Genomic DNA, 25,219 nt, shown 5'->3' on the forward strand with positions numbered 1-25,219 from the left:
CAGAGGTGTAAATGCAAGAATTTGGTATCATTTTAAAAGAAAACCCTTTGAATTGTCATAAAACACTACTGAAAGTGTTTAAAATAACTGTATATGTTGTCTGTGTTATAATAAACACCTAAAAAAGAGGCGCTTTTTGTATTTTTTTTTTTATAAACTCAAATTTGAAAGTGTACCTATTTGGTTGTGTGTGGTCTAGCGTGCTGTAATTAATTTTGGTGGTTCCTGCACATGTCTGTAATCATAGGAAAAAAATGTCTCCACCATAATCTATGCAAAAGTGATTGTATTCAAACTGATGAGAGGAGCTATACAAGTCACAGGGAGCGATCACTGTATACATATTTCAGCTTTGTTTGATCAAACATAATTCACTGTGTTTGGACTGCGTCAGACATATAAAAGGATTACTTATGCACATCACCTCAAAAACAGAGGAGAATGGCCCTTAAGCGCACAGCATAAGGTAAGAGATGACAGCTGTCTGTGCTATCTGGGGCTGCTTAGTGATCATGAATGTATTGTTTTCACTTCTGCGCCATGGAAACACCGTGATTTATTCGGCAACTGTTTGATATGTGAATATAGTTCAGTAAAAAGAATGCTAGAACCATATAAGCACCGGCAAGAGCTTTCATTTGAGCTATAACTTGTACATGTGTCATATGAAAAATATGAAAATTAACCAATGTTCAATACCCAGCTCGGGTATCCAAAATACTGTGTATTTAAGTGTAAATAACTTTTGTACAGTAGAATAAAAACCAAAGTGATGCATATGTGCATAAAATATAGATTCTACACTTTCAAACGAAACCACTTTCGGGGGTCTGGTGCAATGCTAGCCATTTAAATCTTAAAGCGAATGTCGATGACGTCAAGGACCCGGTACCATTTCCGCAGAGTTTAAGTGGTTAAAAAAAATTTAAACATTTTTTATTCTAGCCTAAATAAAACAAATAAGACTTTCTCCAGAAGAAAAAAATATTATAGGAAATACTGTGAAAAATTCCTTGCTCTGTTAAACATAATTTGGGAAATATTTGAAAACAATGTGTTTATTTACATTTTCAAAACACTTCATTCTGTGTGATTTAAAAGCATGTTTACATGAGAACTTCAATTTTGGTCCCCACAGTGACAAGTCCCCATAAGTCTGTGCACATTCAAGTTTAAGCCCCTACTGGGATATTGAAAAAAAAAGTGCAAAAACACACACAGACTCTTAAATTTCTCAGTATGTTTTGCAGGGAGCCAAACAGACATGGCTGAACCTGTTACTGCGCATCTGTTTTAGTTACTGTTGCTAAAACGGAGGGCGATTCCAGCCGCAGGGAACAAGAGAAAGAGAGAACAAGCATGAGTTTCACATATTCAAAGCGTACAGTAAAGCGTGGAAATACTGGTTTGCCCTCATAAGCATGACACAACAGGTAAAAAAATCCTGCCATCTGAAGCCACAACACAATTCCATCGCAGCGTCAGATAAACAGTTACCAGAGTAACCTATAGATACAACCCAGAGCTAGATAAAGGGCTGAAGACCTGGAGTGAAGTTTGGTTAGCGTTCGAAATTTTTGGCACCCTCTAATAAAGTCTTATGAATGAACTAAAATATTTAGGATGACTAAAAACCATAAATCTGAGCTGTTTGGTGGTCATGGTGTAAAAGCTTGAAAGAAGGATGTGATTTGAGAAATTATAGTAGATGTGAGAAGACTATTATTCTTTACTTAAAAACTGATAAAGTATTCTGTGTATTTTAGATTATAATTTTTTATGATCTCAAATAGATTAGGAAACTCAAAGTTTGCAATAATTGAGATTTTAGAAATATTAAAACACATAATAAAATCTACATTAACTGAATTAAAAACACTTTGACACAGAAACATTTTCAAATATTATGACAATTTAAAACAATTATTTTCTATATGAACATATTTTTAAAATATTGTTTATTTCTTTGATACAAAGCTGATTTTTCAGCATCATCACTGCACCCTTAAGTGTCACATATTCCTTCATTATTATAATTTGCTAATATGATAAAAGGGAATATTTTTTTTACATTTAAATTACCAATATGAAAAAAGCAATCATGATGCATTGCTTTACTGCACTCTTTGAAAAATTACAGGGTAAACAGGATAAAATAATACCTAATTATAACAAAATAAATAATATAATAATGAATACAAAATAATAATAATAATATTAATAATAATTATTAAAATAAAATAATAAAAATAATATAGTGTTTGTGTGTATAATTTTACAAAACTGTTTCAGCAAATAAAATACAAAACAAAACAAAACACACAAAATAAAACACAATTCAAAAAACAAAACAAATAAAAAAACAACACAAAACAAAAAATAGAATAAAACAAAAACAAAACTAAAAACTAAAAACAAAACAAAACTAAAAACTCAAAACAAAACAAAAAACACAAAACAAAAAATAAAATAAAATAAAACAAAAAAATAAATAAATAAAAAACAAAACAAAAACACAAAATAAAATAAACAAAACAACAAAAAACACAACAGACAAAACCACTAAATAACAAAAAAACTAAACAAAAAAACATAAAGCAAAACACAACAAAACAACACAAAACAAAAACTAAAAGTTACAATTACAAAACTAAAAACACAACAAAAACACAAAACAAAAAAAAAAATAAAACAAAAAACACAAAACTAAACGAAAAACACAAAACAAAAACAAAATAAAACTAAACAAAACAAAAGCAGAAATACCGAAAACAAATTAAAAGCAAAAAAAAAAACACAACACAAAACAAAACAAACACAACACAAACACAAAATAAAATAAAATAAAATAAAAAAAACACAAAACAGAACAAAAAAAACAAACCAAAACAAAGAAAGAGACACAAAATAATGAAACTAAAACCTTACACAACAGTTATCAAACAATTCCAGCATTGGATACTAAAGCTTAATACCTCGGACACCACAACAAACAAAAACAACAAGGAGGAAACAGAACAGGGGGGAAACCTTGCTCTGCTATCTGACAAATGTCTGTGTGATATCGCTACAGGAATGCACTGCTTTGATTTCACTATCAGTTCATTCACAGCAAATTTCACTTTCTTTGAGATCAGGCCTGAAAAGCATGATTCGTGCACTCATGAAGTAACACAGATAAGTACAGTTGAAGTCAGAATTATTCGCCCTCCTGTAAATTTCTCATAGTATTTCCAATAATATTTTTTCTTCTGGAGAAAGTCTTATTTGTTTTATTTCGGCTATAAAAAAAGGTGTTTTTAATGTTTTTATTATTATTATTATTATTATTAGCCCCCTTTAGCAATATTTGTTTTGGATACAGAACAACCCACTGGTATACGATGATTTGCCTAATTACCCTAACTTGCCTAATCAACCTAGTTAAGCTTTTAAATGTCACTTTAATCTGAATACTAGTATCTTAAAAAATATGTAATCAAATATTTTGTCCTGTCATCATGGCAAAGATAAATAATCCTGACTTCACCTGGTGAAACATGGTCTCGATGTACTGACCTCACATCATCTGCAGCAGAAGCTTTACATTAGACATGCTATAAACAGAACAGGGATGCCAGAAACATTTAACTTTTGACCGAAAATAACTTCAGGATGTTTATGTGTCTGGGATTAGAGACATAAGCCCTACATTGAGTTTATGACCCCTTCCTAACCCTGAGCCTGACCTTTTGACCTCTGAGGCTTGTGGGGAGTCAGAAGGGCCGAAAAACTGCAGCCCCGGGGAAACACATGAGGAAAACAACCAACACCATTCAGAAAGACGCTCCACCGCTGCATCTCCTCCACACAAATCATGCCAATTACACAATAAACGTTCATCATACTGGGCTTCATTCAGCGAGTGTTGTTATGAGGAATAACTGTTGACCTTTGGAAATAAAACAGTTATTGTGGGATGAAAACGTACATGAATAACTTGTAGGAATGTACCCAGAAAGAGCATAACCTAATTCAAATTGTATACTTCATACAGTTGAAGTCAGAATTATTAGCCCCCCTGACTTATTAGCACCCGTTTATCATTTTTTTCTGATTTCTGTTTAACGGAGAGCAGATTTTTTCAACACATTAATAAACATAATAGTTTTATTGACTCATCTCTAATAACGGATTTATTTGATCTTTGCCATGATGACAGTAAATAATATTTGACTAGATATTTTTCAAGACACTTCTATACAGCTTAAAGTGACATTTAAAGGGCACATAGTTTACCCCTTTTTTATGATTTAATATTAATATTATGGTTCTTCTGAGTGTGCCAATTTAGGTTCAGTTCAAAACACAGTTCAGATTTTTATTATAATGTGTTAAAAAGTGTTATTTTGGGGGCGTGTACACAGCTCACTGTTTTAGGGGCGTGTTGCTTCACATGAAAATTAGTTTCGACTTCCCGCCCAACGTAACAAAGGGGGCAAAGCCAAGAGCTCCCCCACTTTGTGTTTGCAGCAGACAGGCAGACAGAGAGACATGATTACTACATGATTGAGAGGACCAGCATTCAGCCGTACATGTACGACTCGGACTTGTGTCTTTGCATAGTTTTACAGTCAACTGTGTGCTAGTTTAAAGTTCATCAAAGAAAACAAAAAATAAAATAAAAAACAAAAAATAAAATACAATAAAACAAAAAAAAACTCAACAAACAAAAAACAAAATAAAAAAACACACAAAAAACACAAATAAAACAAAACAAAAAACAAAAAAACAAAAAAAAACAAAATAAAACAAACAAAACAAAAAACACAAAATAAAACAAAAAACACAAAACAAACAAAAAATTAAAAATAAAAATAAAAAACACAAAATAAAACAACAAAAAACACAAAATAAAACAAACAAAACAAAAAACACAAAATAAAACAAACAAAACAAAAAACACAAAATAAAACAAACAAAACAAAAAACACGAAATAAAACAAACAAAACAAAAAACACAAAATAAAACAAACAAAACAAAAAACACAAAATAAAACAAACAAAAAACTAAATAAAACAAACAAAACAAAAACACAAAATAAAACAAACAAAACAAAAAACACAAAATAAAACAAACAAAACAAAACAACAACTAAAAACCCAAAACAAAAAACAAAACAAAATCACAAAAGACAAAATAAACACAACAGACAAAAAACACTAAATAACAAAAACTCGGACACAAACCAAGCAGAGAGTACACAATCATTTGCGTCTGTATAGTTTTACAGCCAACTATGTGCCAGTTTAAAGTTCTGAGCTTTTACACAGAGATTAATAACCACGCACACTGAATTAACTTTGACTGAGGCACCAGAGAGCCGCGACACAGCACACTCAGACACGTACATTCGGATGTTATTTAAAATTAAACTATTTAGACGGCGCTCTGTGGCGTAGTAGAAACATGAAGTGTCCCGAATCGTGGCTGGGCATCGCGGACAGCCTGCGACTTGAAGCGCCGTTGTGTGTACCCTGATAGAAACCTATGTGTAGAATTCTAAGCATTGCAAACCCACCTAAAGTTACAAACAATAATCCCGATTAGAGCGATCATGTGGAGAATTTTGATCTTGTGTTGAGCCCAATGAGCCTTACATCATAAAAATAGAGCGATTTGACTCACATGCTGAAAATGGCGGACGTGAAACAACAAACTGAGGATATGGTGATGTGCGCCTGTAAATCAATTGGCGGGGGGACCTCACTCCTACGTCAAGTTGCGGTCGCTCTGAAAACAGCTCCTTTTGCTCCATCGTTTTTATGTTGTTAAATTAAAAAAAAAAACACTGAGTGTGTTTATATCATCCCAATATGACGGCCTATACACTACACCTACACACATGTCTGTCCAAACAGCTTGAAATGTAGATTTTTCACCAAAGGTGCCCTTTAAATGCTTAATTAGATTAATTAGGCAAGTTTATTGTAGGCAAGTCATTGTAAAACGATAGTTTGTTCTGTAGACTATCGAAAACAAATACAGCTTAAGGGGGCTACTGATATTCACCTTAAAATGTTTGTTTTTTAAATTAAAAACTGCTTTTATTCTAGCCAAAATAAAACAAATAAGACTTTCTCCAGAAGAAAAAAGATTATAGGAAATACTGTGAAAAATTCCTCCCTCTGTTAAACATCATTTGGGAAATATTTGAAAGAAATTCACAGGAGGGTTTATAATTTTGACTTCGACTGTATATACATACACAAACTCCTCCGGAGAGTCAGTTTGACGTCAGACGTGGCTCAGTCATGCAAGAGGACATCGAATCAACCTCCTCCGTCTCACAACCCGTCACAAACACTCGATGCAGATACTACGCTTGTCTCTCAGCCCTGCTATTCCTTCAGGAGGGTTGTCTCATCCTGCACCAACAGGAAACATCAGACCGAATGAAGACACAAACACTGGCATCTGTCACAAAAAAACTATTTAAAAACGACAGAGCCATCCATCACAGCGCTGAAAAACCCAACGCACGGGACGCCTGAGATTATCAGCACCGCTCCGGGTTACACAATCACTCTCAGGAGGTCAGTGAACAAACCCAGAGTCGATTATTAACAGGTTTGTCAGGTCACAAAAAATAGGGCATTCTGGGTAAAACATATACCCTGGTGGCTTCAAAGTGTCACTCTGAATTACCCAACTCATGCTCATTGGAAATGTTGCTTACACACTGTAATAAATGCTTTTGTGTGATTTGTGTTGGGACAACATGAAGAATTTAAGTTAGCTTAACTGTTTTTACACATTTTAGTGGACCGAACATAAAACAATTAAGTTGTCCCCAAAAACACCCTCAAGATTTCAGTGATTTGAGTGCATTACATTTTAGAGATACGTAAAATACAATGCTCTGGGTATATTTCATTGCACGTTTGGGGTGACAAATCCACTAGAGGGCACCGTCTATACGTTTGCGAATCTGAAATATTCATTTCACTCAATTTCCTTTAACGTAGTCCTTTGTTTATCAGGGGTCACCACAGCAGAATGAACCACCAACTACTCCTGCATATATTTTACGCAACAGATGCCCCTTTCAACTGCAACCCTATAATGGGAAACCCCCATACACTCTCACATTTATACACACGCCCATACACTATGGGCAATTTAGTTAATCCAATTCACCAATACCGCACGTGTTTGAACTGTGGAGGAAACCCACAACAACACGGGGAGAACATGCAAACTCCACACAGAGATGCTAACTGGACCAGCCAGGATTCAAAAAAATGTTGAGTTATTAATTAACCCAATGGTTGAGTTAAACATATTTGGTGCATTGTTGAGTTATTTTTAACCTTTATTGGGTTATTTATTAATAACTCAACCAGTTGGGTTAAATATTTGGTGCTTTGTTGGGTTATTTATCACCTTTATTTGGTTATTTATATTATAACTAAACAAGTTGGGTTAAAATTTTTAATTTTAACAGTCAACTGATTTAACTGACGCAGAACCACTGTATTAATATGCGTGCATAATTTGGATTTTGCGTTATAAAGTTAAAGCTTATAAAGTTAGCGCAGTGGTTCTCAAACTGTGGTACGTGTACCACTAGTAGTACACGGATGAATCAAATATGTCAAATGTACATGCGACATATATTTAAATGAATTATCAAAAATGATTTATATATGAATTTGATGACATAAAGTCTAAATTTATGAGGTCCAGGCAACATTTCCAGCTACTGATAAACCAGGAGTTTTGTAGTTTTTTTTTACTTTTTAAGAACAGTAACCTACCGTTTTTTAAACTTTTAAAAGCACATTTTAATTTAAATGTTCTTAATAATAGGAACTAATCTGCCTTGCTTTTAAACTGTACAGAGTTTTAGCTGCTTTACTGGACCTAATACGCTACTGTATTTCAATACTGCTCATTATGATGGTACTTGCAAAGACCACTTTTTTCTGAGGTGGCACTTGATGAAAAACATTTGAGAACCACTGCTCTAGCGTAATAATATTTATTTATTTATTTGATTTATTTGAATGACCTCTGGCGAGGCAGTGGCGCAGTAGGTAATGCTGTCGCCTCACAGCAAGAAGGTCGCTGTGAGAAGGCCGCTGGTTCTTACCTCGGCTCAGTCATAAATATATTTAAATGTTTAAAAGTAGGGTTCAAGTGTATTTCTAGTTGTAACTAAATGTATATATATATATATATATATATATATATATATATATATATATATATATATATATATATATATATATATATATATATATATATATATATATATATTTAAAATACAGATATAGTATGCTAAAAGCACATTTTAGTTCAATTTTTACTATCTTTTAGTACATTAAATACAAAATTAGTGTGCGAAAATAGAGCACTTTTAGTACATTACTGAAAAGTGTACTAAGTATACTTAAATAAAGTGCATTTTAGTGCACTTTTTTTTACCTGGGGAAATATGTTTTGTTTTATGTTTCAGATAAACATCCTGCTGTATTCCTACCTTCACAAAAAATGCAGCTTGATCAAACTGTTTATTTAAAATAATTGTGTTAGCCTTTTGAGTTAATTGATAAGTGTATATTTTTGGAGCTTTTGCCACCTTTATGCATTTATTTCGTACTCTTGTTGTTGGGCCGAACACCCAGTTTAGATTGACGTGCGTGCTTTTTCACCTAAAGAATAACAATGTGCACTAGCAAAAACAATGTATATCAAATTTAAAATATTGAAATGATGCATTCTCCTCACGGTTTTACACAAGTGGGCTGCCTCTTAGAAGGGCTTTTCCAATTCCGCGTTTTGCGGTCATTTCCAACCAACACACACTGCAAGAGTCTGCGGCACCTGTGTGTGGGTGAAGTGTTAGTCTAAAGCAGGTCGGTTCAGACTGAGAACGTATTTTAATGGCGCTTCAGAAATGGGAAGCAGAGGAAGGCCTGCAGGAGAAACATCCTGCATTGGTACGCCGCAATTTTACCGCCTACGGTCATACAGTGTCTATTAAAATGATGCTTCTTAAGGCCAACATGCACTGACGTTTAACGCGACTCCCACACTTACAAAGAGAGATGCGTTATGGTTGCTGTGCATGTAAATAAACAAGGAATGCAGGAAAGCGCAACATGTTTAAAGGAAGTAGACTACAGGAGATGACTAATTTACATTGCTTTGGAAACTGGAGATTTGTTGTTGTTGTTGTTGTTGTTTTTTATCTCTAGGCAATCCTAACAAATCATTTGCACACAGACACAAATCTGACTTATATATAATATTATTAGCTTTCTTAGGATATACAGTTGACGTCAGAATTATTAGCCCCCGTTTATTTTTCCTCCAATTTCTGTTTAACGAAGAGAAGATTTGTTCAACACACTTCTAATCATGATAGTTTTAATAACTCATCTCTAATAACTGATTTATTTTATCTTTGCCATGATGACAGTAAATAACATTTGACTAGATACATTTCAAGACACTTCTATACAGCTTAAAGTGACATTTTAAGGCTTAACTAGGTTAATTAGGTGAACGAGGCAGGTTAGAGTAATTAGGCAAGTTATTGTATAATGATGGTTTGTTCTGTAGACTATCAAATAAAAATTGCTTAAAGGGGCTAATAATATTGTCCTTAAATGGTGTTTAAAAAATTATTAATGGCTTTTATTTTAACCGAAATAAAAAAATAAGACTTCTTCCAGAAGAAAAAATATTATCAGACATACTGTGAAAATTTCCTTGCCCTGTTAAACATCATTTGGGAAATAAAAAAAATAATAATAATAAAAAAATCAAAGGGGGGCTAATACTTCTGACTTTAACTGTATATATAAATGAACGAATCAAAAGTGAAGTCATAGTTCACTAACATGAGTAAAAACAAAAACGGTTTTGCAGATTTTGTGTAATAAAAATGTCCAAGTTTTGCAATGACGTGAAGGCAGAGTAAACAAATAAAAAATAAAAGACAAAAATACTAATATAATCTCCAACATTTATAATTAGGTACAAAACAAATAATAAATGTGCATAAACTACCACAGAATCACATTTAAATAACATAAAAAAACAATGTTAAAAACTTAAAAGTTACTATTCCTTTAGCTAGAATGGTTAAATTTAATGCAACACTTTTTACCATCAATATTCAATTTAACTGGATATGGATATATTTTTAAAGCCGACTATCGATAATAATTTATAATATATCGCTCCGCCCTAATATTTAGATAAAAACTAACACTCAAAATATGTAAAAACTATTTTAAAAGTGTCAACACTCAACAGAATAAAAGTTCCTCAAAGTTCAGTATAATATAACTAATATGATAATATAATAAAAATTATAATAACATAATATAATAACATAATATTATAATATCATTTTAAAGGACCATAAAAACTATTTTACTCAATTGATTTACACAAAGAATAGTTAAACACAAAGATATTTAGCAGAAAGCTCAGAATAAACCAATTACATAGCAGGGAAAACAAATACTATGAAAGTCAGTGGTGTCAGATTTTCAACATTTTTCAAAATATCATCTTTTGTGCGCAAAACAAGAAATAAACCCCAACGGGTTTGTGACAGGCTGAGTAAATGATGAGATAATTTACAGTTTTAGGTGTACTGCCCCTTTAAATGCAAAACAAAATCTGTGCTGATTGGTGTCTGGCAAAATAACACAGGAACTAAAAAGTTAGAAAAACAGGTGACATAAGGGCCAAGAGAGTGACGTAATGCGAGCGTCGTGTGCTTGGAGACCAGCTGTTTCACTAAAGTAAACATTGGGTTTGACTGGGGAAAAGAAGTTCCTTACTTCCTGAGCGTTTACCTGCAAACTGCGTCACTGAAGCATTCCTGCTGTGCTCTGCAGACACGAGATGCACACAACACAATGCAAGCTTACTTGTTGGCTGAGTTTGCAACTGGCGACGATTTCAACATGCATTACCTGACAGTAAATACACCCTACACACACGGAAGAGCTCCGAGAACAATGAGAGCTTTGTGCTGTTGAGCTCTCAGTGTCTGACTGGATTATGATGAGGGTGTGTTCAGCTGATAGACACAGGTCATCTCAGTCTCCAGGACACCAAACACACACACACATACATACACGCGCACACACACACACACACACACACACATGTTTGTTTTTGTGAAAAGTGGGGACATTACATAGGTTTCCATTCATTTTATACTGTCCAAACTGTATATTATATTGCCCTCACCCCACCCCACCCCTAAACCCAACCATCACAGGAGACTGTGTGCAGCTTTACTCTCTGATTAAACTCATTCAGTGTGATTTATACGCATTTTGAGAAATGAGGACGTCACCAATGTCCTCATATTTCACCTCCTTTTTGTAATACCTGTGTCATACCCATGTCATTATACAGATTTGTGTCCTGATATGTCACAAAAACACGTACACACACACACACACACACACACACAAACACATATATATATATATATATATATATATATATATATATATATATATATATATATATATATATATTTATTTATTTATATATATATATATATATATATATATATATATATATATATATACTTATATATAATGTGCGCGCACACACGCTTGCGCACACATACGCACACATTTACGCACATGCACACGCACACATGCACACGCACACATGCACTCGCAGGCACCCATCTACAGACACATACACACGCGTATGCTTGCACATACGCACATGTAAGCAAATGCGCATGTATGCACGTGTGCTCACACACACATGCCCATGCTTAAACCCGCACGCACACACTCACTCGCATGCACGCACACCTACACACACACACATCCGCACATGCTTGCACATACGCACACGCACGTAAACCCGCACACACGTCCGCACACATAGCTACACACATACACTTACGCACACACATCCAATTGCACACGCATACACGCACGCACACACATGTAGGCGTATGCGCACACACACATAAATGCACACGTGCATGCATACGCATACACCCGCACTCACTCAGGCACGCACACCTACACACATGCGCACACATGCTTGCACATACGCACACACACCCCCGCATGCATGCACATGAACGCACATACTCGCACACACATACACACACGCGCGCACAAAGGCTTGCACATATGCATGCAAACACGTGCACATGAACGCGTGTACGCACATTCGCGCGCACACACGCACATGAACACATCCTTCCACACACACTCACACGCACAACTACACACACACTTGCACATATGCACAGGCACGCAAACACGCACACATATGTAAGCACATGAGAACACGCACATAAACACGCATACACATGAATGCACATGCATGCACGCACGCACACACGCATGTATGTATGATCTGGGTGTCATATTAGACAGCAATTAACCCTTTTGAAAATCATGCATCCCATTTCACAAAAACTGCCTTCTTTCATCTGAGAAATATTGCTAAGTTACGAAGTATGCTATCCATCTCTGATGCAGAAAAGCTAGTCCATGCTTTTATGAGCTCTAGGCTGGATTACTGTAATGCTCTGGTCGCTGGCTGCCCAGCATCCTCTATTAACAAACTTCAGCTAGAACAAAATGCAGCTGCCAGAGTTTTTAACCAGGTCTAGAAAATATGATCATATGACCCCAATTTTATCCACCTTACACTGGCTGCCTGTTAAGTTTCGTATTGAATTTAAAATATTGCTACTTACCTATAAAGATTTAAATAATCTAGCTCCTGTTTATCTAACCAACCTTCTGTCTCGCTACAATCCAACTCGCTCTTTAAGATCTCAAAACTTAGGGCTTCTGGTAGTACCAAGAATAGCAAAGTCAAGTAAAGGAGGTCGAGCCTTCTCGTTTATGGCTCCTACACTGTGGCATAGCCTTTCTGATAATGTCCAAGGTTCAGACACACTCTCCCAATTCAAAACTAGATTAAAGACCTATCTGTTTAGTAAAGAATACACTCAGTGCATCACTTAGCGGTACGACACATAATTGTGCTCCACACAGGTTTCTGCATCTCGTTTATATACACTATGAACAGCAGCTACGCTAATTATTCTCTTTATTCTCTATTTCCGCCTGGGGATACTCATCCTGAGGCCTTTAGACTATGCAGCGCCACTGATCCGATTCAAGACCAGCGACGAGATGATCCCAAGGTATCCATATCTTGGACCAGGCTGTATCCTGAGCAGCTGCTGTGGTGGTCATGGAGGAGTGGAGAGCATGAGACTGATTCCTGTGACGCTCCAGGGACAGATGAGTCTTCACTGAGGTCCAGCTTCTAGCCTCCGCCGCTGAGACTGCATCTCTGCACAAGACGTTTGGCCAGTGGAGAAATGGTCGTGCCCAACTGAGTCTGGTTTCTCTCGAGGTTTTTTAATTCTACACTTTCGCTTTTTTCTCACCGCTGTCGCCACTGGCTTGCATGGTTTGAGTATGTAGAGCTGCGCATCGATGGATTTGCTCTTCAGTGTTTGGACTCTCAATAGTGATTATTAAACCACACTGAACTGAGCTAAACTGAACTGAACTTAAACCCTGAAAACTGAACTACACTGTTTCAGTGTACTATGATCTTCTATGTGAAGCTGCTTTGACACAATTTACATTGTAAAAGCACTATACAAATAAAGCTGAATTGAATTGAACACACACACAAGAGGGAATTCTCCAGTTCCTCCTCCTTGCATCTCTTTCACACTTTCTGTGTTCCTTCAAAACAATGTTGCGTGGCATTTTTCGTTCTGCTCGCCCAAAGCCATGACCTCGTGCTTAATTATAGAGCTCATCGCATTCTCCAGATTCTAATGTTCTCTGTTAAAAACAAAATGCATTTTACCAACAAGGAAGAACCTGGACGAGACAAAGACTGAGCAGCTGGGTTTTGAGGTGGAGGTATTCTTGTTAAAAAGGAAATGTCTGGGATTCCACTGTAACGTCATGCATGCGAGTGCAATTATGGCATGTACCGGCATGCTTACTGCAGTTTATTGAAGAGATCACGGAAACATTAAAAGCAAAAACAAAAAAGTGTAAATCCCAAACAATAAAAAATGAATAGTTGTAGTTAGATTAGTTCAAGTTTAGATAGTCTCCCAAAGTGCTTGGTACACTGTAAAAAGCGATTTGTTTAATTTACCTTTTAAAAAAGTAAACCTGTTGCTTTTAAAGTGATCAGTTGTCTTTCCAGAGTGCACACTTAGCTGATAATCAATAAAGCGGATTTGGCATGCTGTCCTGAGAGAGAGTCCTGAACTCGTAATATCCTCGAGCCCGGGGCTCCCTCCCGTTAGAAGGGCGAGAGGGGAGTTTGAGCTCAGGTAGGTCTCGAGAACTCCCCTGCTTGTCGCCGTGTGAGAAGTGTAAAGTAAGGTCGTCTTAGGTGATAATTTGGTTTAGTCGATTGCTATGGTTTATGTTTTTGGACGGTGGGAGGAAACCGGGGAACCCGGAGGAAACCCACGTGAACAAGGGGAGAACATGTAAACTCCGCACAGAAACACCCACCAGCCTGATAAGTGGTTGGACCAGCGGTGTTCTTTCTGTGAGGCAACAGTGCTAGCCACTGGGCCATCGTGCCGCCCTATCGGGAAAATAAAGGGGTGGGAGTAGGGTGGAAGAGGGGAAACTTCAAGACAAAGGTAACTGGAGTGAAAAACTCTGGTTATTTATAATGCTTCAGTAATCATTTAATATGGCAGATTACGGAGCTAATGAGGAGCCAGCGGTGTTGATCATAAGCATGTGATCTTCTTGAAACTAGTTTATGAATAAACCACACTTACTTTAAAAAGGTGAGTAAAGCCATTGCTATTGAAGTTGATTGGTTTTTACATTTCAAATAAATCACTTCATTGTTTTTATTATGAGTAATTCCGTGATGATGTTTTTGTGTCACATCTTTTAATATTTAAATGTATATTAATGGCAACACGGTGGCTCAGTGGTTAGCATTATTGCCTCACAGCAAGAAGGTCAATGGTTCGAGCCCCAGCTGGGCCAGTTTCTGCCTGGATCTTGCACGTTCTCCCCGTGTTCATGTGGGTTTCGTCTGGGTGCTCCGGTTTCCCCCACAGTCCAGAGACATGCACTATAGGTGAATTGGGTAGGCTAAATTGTCCGTAGTTTATGAGTGTGGATGAGTGTGTGTGTGTGGATGTTGCGGTTGGAAGGGCATCCGCTGTGTAAAAAAAACGTGCTGGATAAGTTGGCGGTTCATTCCGCTGTGGCTTTCCCAGATTAATAAAGGGACTAAGCTGAAAAGAAAATGAATGAATGAACAAAAAGTGTCTTTGAAAGATTTGAAAAAAAAAGTCGTACCTAAGAAAGCCACTCTAGACAGCAAACTGTGGATGAACTAAATTGGCCGTAGTTTATTAGTGTGTGAATGAATGTGTATGGGTGTTTCCCAGTACTGGGTTGCAGCTGAAAGTGTGAAACGTATGCTGAATAAGTTGGCAGCTCATTCTGCTGTGGTGACCCCTGATGAACAAAGGGACTAAGCTGAAGGAAAATGAATGAATGAATGCATATTAATTTATTAGTTTTGTCTTCGTCACTTGCGTGTGATCTACCATGTTCAAGATCACCATTTCTTTATGAGACTAAAGTGGTAACAGTAAAATCTTAAGCTTTAATGTTATTAAATTAAGTGATGTAATGAAAACTTCATGAACTTTAATGGATAAGAAAATCAGTACGGCAATTACTTTGATCTTGAAAGAAAAATTGGAAATGATTTTGTCCCTCGGTTCACTTAGTAATACTAATATTGGGAAAGAAGTCACAGCCGTCTCTGGTGGTATGCTGTTCTGTAATCAAACTAAATTATTCATGTTGTTTGGACAAGCTCAAAGCAAAAACTATCCAAACACTCCTAAATCTGGGTTGCTACACAGTGTACAACAGCGAGTGTGTTTTTCCTTTTTATGAAAATGACATGAACTACAATGGCATTTCAGATGTGGGCTACATGCTAGTGTACTCAAAAACATTGACCAAGTCTTAAAATGCATTGCTTTCCTCTTCCAGCGCCAGCAACATCAATAAATATTGATTCACACAAATGCTTTATAGAATAAGAATATTGAGCACCCCCTGCCACCATTACGACTTCCTGTTTTGACAAGAAATACATTAAAACTGTAATCATCGATTGATTGATTGATTTCACAAGGTCACGCGCCAATGTTTTGTTTTTTTTAGAGTCACCTAAAGAAACACTACACTTTTTTAAGGAAATACTCTAATTCCACAAGTCTGCTAGAGGAAGTCGGTTTAGTTTTTGCCGTTTATGAATGCATTCGGCCAATCTCTGTCTGGTGGGAGCACTTTTAGCTTAGCTTAGCAAAAATTATTGAATTAGATTAGACCGTTAGCATCTAGCTCAAAATAATAATAAACAAAAAAAAGAGCTGAGATTATTTTCCTGTTCACAGTTTGACTTTTTTTTTTTGCTACATTGTGTAACAGTTTTGTAGTTACATTGTGTTCAAAAGGGGAAGCTATAATATTTTTAGCTTAGCTTAGGATAGATCATGGAATCTGATTAGACCATTAGCATCTCATTATCAGCTCAAAAAACAAAAAAAAAAAAACAGTTTATATAATTTTGAATATTTTCCTTGCCAAACCTGGAGATTAAAAATGCTAAAACTTAATGTGGCTTATAAAATGAGCCTATTTTCTAAATAAATGAAGAAAAAAGTTAAATATTCATTTAAAGGGAACCTATTATTCATTTAGCTTAGCTTAGCATAGATCATTAAATTGGATTAGACCATTAGCATCTAGCTCTAAAATAATAATAAACAAGTTTTTTAGATAATTTTCCTGTTTACACCTTTACGTTTTTGTAGTTAATTGTGTACTAAGAATGACGTAAAATGAAAAGTTGCTATTTCTAGGTCGATATTTCTAGGATCTACACTCTCTTCCTGGCATAATTGTTAAGGAAAATTGTTAAGATGAGCTAAAATTGTTCCCCGTCAAATGCCGAGATTAAAATGGTAAAACTCAATTGTTTAACTCTACGTTATTTATAAAATCAGCCCATTTATAAAAGAAAAGTGCAGTGCTCATTAAAGAGAAACTATTATACTTTTAACTTAGCTTAGCATAAAGCATTGAATCCTTTTAGACCATTAGCATCTCACTGAAAAAAAAAAAGTCTAGATAATTTTTATGTTTACAACTTGACTTTTTTGTAGTTACATCATATAAAAAGCCTGACAAAAAAAAAATGAGAAGCTGCTATTTTCTAGGACAATATTTCTAGAAACTACACTCACATTCTAGCGTAATTGTTAATTAACTTTGCTAAGGTAAGTTAAAATTGCTCCGTCAAACCCGGAGATTAAAAATGTTAAAACTCAACTGTTTAAATCTATGTGGACCTATTTTTTATAAAAGTGAAGTGTTCACTTAAAGGAAATCTAAAGTTTTAGCTTAGCTTAGCATAGATCATTGAATCGGATTAGACCATTAGCATTCACCCTTTTATAGTTACATTGTGTACTGAGACTGACGGAAAAAGAAAAGTTGCTATTTTCAAGGCTAATTTTCCAGGAACTACAGGAACTTTGCTAATCTAAGCTAAAATGGATCCCGCTAGACCTGGAGATCGACTAAATGTATTAATAATGGTAACGTAGCATTCCTTTAAATTATAATTATAAGAGAAACTACTGAAAGTCAAACTCCATTTCTGATTTTCAATTTCTATTTTACAACTGACTAATTTCGGAAAACAAAATGAGTGATTAAAATCAACACCAAAACAGTCCAAGCCACGTAATGACTACCAGTTTGACTGGGAACCATGTACTAGTCTATTTACCAAGCAAACACCTCACTTTCACCAACATTCAGCGTCGAAGTCAAAAAAGGAGAACCGCATTAAAACACTAGTCAAATAAAAAAACCAACACTTACCTTTCAGGTTTTTGGGGTTGTTCTGCTTGGTACGTGGCATTTTCTTGGGTGTTTTGTGTTTTTTTTTTCCGCTGGCTCAGTGAAACATCATAAGGAAAGATGCTGGCTGGAATGCGAGGAAAGCCGATCTCCTATTCCACACAGAAAAGATGATCTCCGCACATCTGGGACAGAAGAGAGATAAGTAAACTGAAGGAAATAAAGCCACAAACACCATCCTAATACTCTAGTGTTGCCGGTCAGGATGAATGTTTTCAGGTGGACTGAATCCACATGTGTAATCAGATTGCTAATCTTAAAGTACACATGAAATCAAAGCTAATCATGTTGATTTTGTTAGCTCACATTGCTAGTTTTGTTGTGAACTCATCTGTGCATGTCATTAAGAAAAACATTATTGTTTGCTGTAGTAATCTAAAAGTAAACTCTAAAAATGCAAATATATATATATTTACCCCATTTTACCCAATAAATATATATATATATATATATATATATATATACACATACATACATATACATATATATGTATTTATGTGTGTGTGTGTGTGTGTGTGTGTGTGTGTGTGTGTGTGTGTGTGTGTGTGTGTGTGTGTGTGTGTGTGTGTGTGTGTGTGTGTGTGTGTGTGTGTGTGTGTCTGTCTGTCTGTCTGTCTGTCTGTCTGTCTGTCTGTCTGTCTGTCTGTCTGTCTATCTATCTATATATATATATATATATATATATATATATATATATATATATGTATGTATATATCTATGTATATATAAGTGTGTGTGTGTGTGTGTGTGTGTGTGTGTGTGTATATATGTATGTATATATGTGTGTGTGTGTGTGTACAGTATGTATGTATGTATGTGTGTGTATATATATATATATATATATATATATATATATATATATATATAAATATATATATATATATATATATATATATATATAAATATATAAATATATATATATATATATATATAAATATATAAATATATATATATATATATATATATATATATATATATATATATATATAAATATATATATATATATATATATATATATATATATATATATATATATATATATTCACCTTATTCTCAGCTGACGAGCAGGCGCTGCCATTTGAATCTTTTTGTCTCGCGACTTCCGGTCACATTCACTTCCATTCATTTTTTGACGTTAACAACTGCTCGTTACGCTGCTTGATGTTGCAATTTAATATTATAATATGCTACTTGGTCTGTATAGTCATGCAAACATTTGTTTGTTGAGCAAGTAGTTTGGCCATTTTCTGCCGTTTATTATTCCTAGTCATTTCTCCCATAGGCGACTGAATCGGAAGTTCTAAGACAATCGCGAAAACAGGCGAACTTCCGCATTTTAGAATAAGGTCAATATATATATATATATATGTGTGTGTGTGTATGTATATATATATATATATATATATATATATGTCAAAGCAGTGGCGCAGTAGGTAGTGCTGTCGCCTCACAGCAAGAAGGTCGCTGGTTCAAACCTCAGCTCAATTGGCGTTTCTGTGTGGAGTTTGCATGTTCTCCCTGCATTCGCGTGGGTTTCCTCCGGGTGCTCTGGTTTCTCCCACAGTCCAAAGACATGCGGTACAGGTGAATTGGGTAGGCTAAATTGTCCGTAGTGTGTGTGTGTGTGTGTGTGTGTGTGTGTGTGTGTGTGTGTAGATGTTTCCCAGAGATGGGTTGCGCTGGAAGGGCATCCGCTGTGTAAAAACTTGCTGGATAAGTTGGCGGTTCATTTCGTTGTGGTGACCCCGGATTTTTTTTTTTTTTCTCCCACTTTTAGAAGTAATTCCTTTTTACAGTTTTATTGACATAAAGTAGCACCAAAACATGGCCCACAATAGTTTAAATATTTCAGGAACATTTGTTTATCACAAATATTGTCATATATGTGCCTATAAAATCACAGTTCATGTTTATATATGCATATATGTATGCATAAAAGCTCCTGAACAGATTGGAAAACAAAGTAAATAGTTTTTAACCATAATGCTTTACAAAAACAAAAAGTAAAAGAAACCAAAAATGAAACAAGTATAAGAAGAAGAAAAAACAAGGAACTAAATTGATTAAAAAGATATAAAAAAAAATGTGTTACATAAAAATATGTGATGAATTTACACATATTCTTAAAAAAAGAAGAAACAAAATAATATTTTTACCCATAATGAGACAATAGGTGACAATCCCTGCCCTTGAAGAAATTATTCCACATTACTACACTGTAAAAATGCTGGTTTCCACACAATAGTGTCGAGCCAACATGAAGGAATTAACTTATTAGTTTTGACAATTTAAACATAAAACAATTAAGCTGCCCCCAAAAAGCTGAACAATTATGTGGTGTGAGCTCATTTTAAATAAATAGTTTAAAACATCATTATTTAAGCGTAGGAGCTGTTTATCTTAAAATAAATGCATCAAAAAATGTATTCTAGGAGTGTATGTGTGCATGCATGTGAATCCTGGTGCATGCGCCGTCTGTATATGTGTGTGTGTTTGTTCGAATCCTCGGGGAGGTGATGTCATTGGCGTAGAGCTGCACACGGAGGGAAATCATGCACACTCGTAGTAAGCGTTATGTAATGTAATGTAATGTAGTGAGAGCTGGAATCTGCCCGTCGCTGGCACTGAATGCACACATGAGGCTTGTCAGATGTTTGCTTCACGCTACAGTGCAGCTGAGAACCATATAGAAACCAAAACCGCCTAAACGTGGAAACAAAGGGCGTCTTGTGTCGAACGTGGGGTGTATTTGCATGTCTTCCCGCAGAGAAACGCACTTGACATTTTGAGAGCTGCAGTTTTCTTTTACTGTTTTGAGGTGATATACAGTTAAGGGGGGAAATTATTCGCCCTCCTGTGCAATATTTAGCATTTTTCTGATATTTCTCAAGTGATATTTAATAACTTATGGAAATTTTTACAGTTTTTCCGATAATATTTTTGCTCTTCTAGAGAAATTTATTTTATTTAGGCGAGGATAAAAGCAATTTTTATTATTTTTAAATCATTTAAGGTCAATATTTGTAGTCCTTTTTACCTCAAGCAATTTTTTACCCTAAAATTACCCTAACTTGCCTATTTAAACATATATAATTAAAAAAATATATAAAGAGTTAAAATTTAACAGGAGTGCTAATAATTCTGACTTCAACTGTTTATGTATTTATCCAGATAAAAAGTTGTTGGTCCGAGTATATCTTTAAACACTTTTGTTGGTTTATTCATTCATTGTAAATCTTCTAAAATGTGACAAATGTATTTTAAAAGTACTAATAATGCATCGTTTCTTCATTATGAGAAGTATAAAATAGTAAAACTCAATTTATCTAACATATTTGTTTTAATATTACATTGAAATCTTACAGAACAATATTACAAATTATCTTTTGGTTATTTATAAAAAGTCTTTTTATAAAAGACTTTTAATGTAAAATGACATCATTTTATAATTAGAATATGACAGGATTGTGGTTTAACATAATAACGTCAAATGTTAATCTGAATGTTACTAAAGAGATTTGAAGCAGTCAGAAATTTGATTGTTGCAGCAGAAATTGAATATTACATACTTCTAAAAACACAATGCTACTAAAAAGACTTTAAAAATCTGAATATTATTACATTGAATATTACATATTTGTAGAAACAGAATATTACAAATGAGACTTTTAAAAAATCTGAATTTTAACATAGAAAATGAATATATTTTTCTAGAAAAGAATGTTACAGAAACTTTATAAAGTCTGAATTTTAATGTTGAAATTTAATATGACATCTCTAAAACCAGAATGTTACTAAGAGACTTCAAAAAATCTGAATTTTAAAGCAGAAATGTTATGGTTTTTTTTCTAAAAACAGTATGTTACTAAAAAGACTTAAAACTAATCTGAATATTAATTCAGAAATGTAATTTTACATATTTCTAAAACCACAGTGTTACAGAGACTTAAAATAATCTTAATTTTATGGCAGAACTGTAATATTTATTTCTAAAAACAGAATGTTATAAAAGACTTTTAAAAAATCTGAATTTTAATGCAACATTTTTATACTACATATTTCTAAAAACCAGAGTGTTACAAAAAGGCTTAAAATAATCTGAATTTTAACACAGAAATTACATATTTCAAATTTCTAAAACCAGAATGTTACTAAGAGACTTCTTAAAACCAGAGTGTTACAAAAAGGCTTAAAAAATCTGATTCTAACACAGAAATTGAATATTAGATAGGAACAGAATGTTACTTAAAGACCTAAAATCAGAATTTTAACTCAAATTAAATATGAAATATTTATAAAAACAGAATGTTACAAAAAAAGACTTGAAACAATCAGAATTTTCATGCAGAAATTGAATATTGCATATTTCTAAAAACAGAATATTGCTGCAGAATTTGACAGGATGTTACTAAAGAATTAAAACATAGAATATACTATAATATTGGATTTTAACAACATTATTCTCAAATCTGAATGTTACAGGAATCTGAAAATTGTTTAGAAACTGGAACAGTGCGGTGAGTTGCAGAATGTCAATACGTTATTTTAGAAATTAAATGTTACGTTTACAGTATTGAGAGAACATAATGATGGCTGGATTGTGGTGCAACCTTCAAATTCTGCAGTATTCCAATATTACTGCATTTTCGAAAGGAACATTGTGTTATTTTAGAATTTAAATATCTTTAAAAATTAGACTTAAAAAAATCTGAATTTTAATACAAAAATTAAATATTACATATTTTTATAAAACAGAATGTTACAAAGAGACTTAAAATAATCTAATATTTAACACAGAAATTAAACATTTAAAATTTCTAAAACCAGAATGTTACTAAGAGACTTCAAAAAAATGTATTTTAAGGCAGAAATGTCATATTTATTTCTAAAAACAGAACAGTATTAAAAATACTTTTTAAAAAATCTGAATTCTAACACAGAAATCGAATATTAGATAGGAACAGAATGTTACTAAAAGATCTAAAATCAGAATTTTAACTCAAATTAAATATGACATATTTATAAAAACAGAATGTTACAAAAAAAAAGATTTAAAACAGTGAGAATTGTAATGCAGAAATTGAATAATACATATTTCTAAAAACAGAATATTACTGCAGAATTTGACAGGATGTTACTAAAGAATTAAAACATAGAATATACTATAATATTGAATATCAACAACATTATTCCCAAATCTGAATGTTACAGGAATCTGAATATTATTTAGAAACTGGAATAGTGCGGTGAGTTGCAGAATGTCAATACGTTGTTTAAGAAATTAAATGTTATGTTATGTACAGTATTGAGACAACATAATGACGGCTGGATTGTGCTGCAACCTTCTGCAGTAACAATTACAATATTACTGCATTTTTGAAAGGAACGTTGTGTTATTTTAGAATTTAAATATCACATTAATACAGAAATGAAATGGTATAATGCACGGCAGCATCTGAAATTGTTATCAGAACTGGAATGTTTAAAGATTGCAGCAGAAACAGAGCATTGTTGCAGAATCATAATGCTGCTGCAGAATCTAAAAAAATATTTTATTTAGTGCCGGAACGACACAGTGGTGCTGTAGAAATTGAACAGTGTGTTGTTTTAGGATTGGAATGCTTTGCTTACGGTTCAACTGGTAACAAATGAGAGCAGCAACACCAAGGTCAGAGGACTGATTGCAAGGGAACACACACACAATAATAAACAGCACACTTTGGCATGCATCGGGTGAATGCATAAATGCGAAGAATCTGCCAATCAAGGCATCAGGAAACACCCTGAAACCAGGCAAACAGAGCCAACAGAAACTGCTGCACATGGGGCACATGCGTAGCCTACTTGGCATGCACTGGCAAAGAAAAAAGATGGCACTAAACTGGGGTCGCTCCTGAAAGGCAGACCATGCCAGTGCCAATCTGACATGCTTACAGCCTATAAGAGCCGCATGCGATGAGTCACCATGTGTCTAAAAAGCTCATTGATACAAACCAGCAGCTTTCCAATAAAAGCCACAGAGCTAAATCCAGGTGCGCACAGGATGAATGGCGCATTACTGCCTTTAAGAAACACATGAAGAGGGCGGAGCCGGGGAAAACCCCTCTGCAACAGGACATGAGCGAGAAACACTTCCCTAATTCGACAACAAAATGCCCTTTAAATTCTCCGAAGACGTGCAAAACGCATCCTGAACGCGTTCTCGTGCGTCCCGCGGTCAGCGGAAGGTGTTTTAGCGCTTACCTGCCGTCGCGCGAGGTGCTTCGGCGACTCTCTCCAGCAGCGTTGCGGGCTTGATAAACATTTACACCCCGCGTATTAGGATTCTGGAGACGTGCGCTCTCGGCGAGATACAAAACACGGGCCGGCTCGCAACAGAGCGATTGAGAGCAGCCCCAAAATCGGAGTAAAACTCACGCAAACATGCTCACAACTTTAAGCAACCCGTACAAATCTCTTTTGGAAACATTGTGTCCCGAAACAGCAGCACTTGGAGATGTGTTTACGCGCCGCGTGTGTTAGCTACGCACAGGACGATGCGTACAAACGCTTATTAAAACGCGTGTATTTCTAAACTTTTGGTACTTACATGTGCAGTCTGAACTGTTGTCAAGGGTTTCAACGGTCAGAGGTCTGTTTTTCCTCTCTCTCGCTGTATCTTCTCTCACTTTCTATTGCAGGAAACCGACAGGCCCACTGACGTCAACGGGGGTCCCGTCTCCGCCTCCCAAGCCGAGCAAACGCGTTAAGGGAGTGTCCTGACGGCCGATTGAACTGTCCAATCAAATACATTAAACACCATTTGGGAGATTAATATTTCTAGGATTGATCATAAACACAACACTGAGACGAAATCAATGATATTTCACGGAGCGGCGGATTCAAATGCGTGTTTTAAGCGTCATTTCCAAGTGTCGCTGGTCCCGGGATCCCTCAGATGGGCCCCTTGTGCGCATAGTTCAGGACTGACGGTGTTCCCGGAGGTTCCTTGTTTGTTAGGTCACGTTGTGCCCCTCGAACAGCGCTGGGCTTTCCCGCACAGGTCCAGGCAAACAATGGAGAACGGAGCGCGTTCGCGATGCGGCGACGCGTTAAATCAGGTCGGAAATGAAAACGCGTGAGCTGTATTGTTTTGCAGTCATGCAAAACCGAAAGCAGGCAGTATGCTTGTCTTAGCACTAACATTTCTAAGGGC

General features: G+C 35.1%; 1 protein-coding gene across 4 annotated transcripts in view; it reads right to left on the reverse strand.

The window, feature by feature from the left end:
* hivep1 (HIVEP zinc finger 1) overlaps window positions 1-24,702 on the reverse strand; it is a 96,682-nt gene extending 71,980 nt beyond the window's left edge. For 2 of the 4 annotated variants that reach the window (XM_087295223.2, XM_087295229.2), the window contains exons 1-2: window positions 24,614-24,702; window positions 17,986-18,149 (exon numbers count right to left, since the gene is read on the reverse strand). In XM_087295223.2, the coding sequence (XP_087151349.2) occupies window positions 17,986-18,025 (40 nt within the window). In that variant the 5' untranslated portion in view covers window positions 18,026-18,149; window positions 24,614-24,702. Of the gene's footprint in view, window positions 1-17,985; window positions 18,150-24,267 lie in introns of all 4 variants that reach the window. The other 2 variants (XM_087295224.2, XM_087295230.2) reach the window with 1 other exon arrangement.
* Window positions 24,703-25,219: the final 517 nt, after the last annotated feature.

Source organism: Danio rerio, chromosome 19, assembly GCF_052040795.2.
Source record: "Danio rerio strain M-AB ecotype USA chromosome 19, GRCz13ab, whole genome shotgun sequence".
Taxonomy (NCBI): domain Eukaryota; kingdom Metazoa; phylum Chordata; class Actinopteri; order Cypriniformes; family Danionidae; genus Danio; species Danio rerio.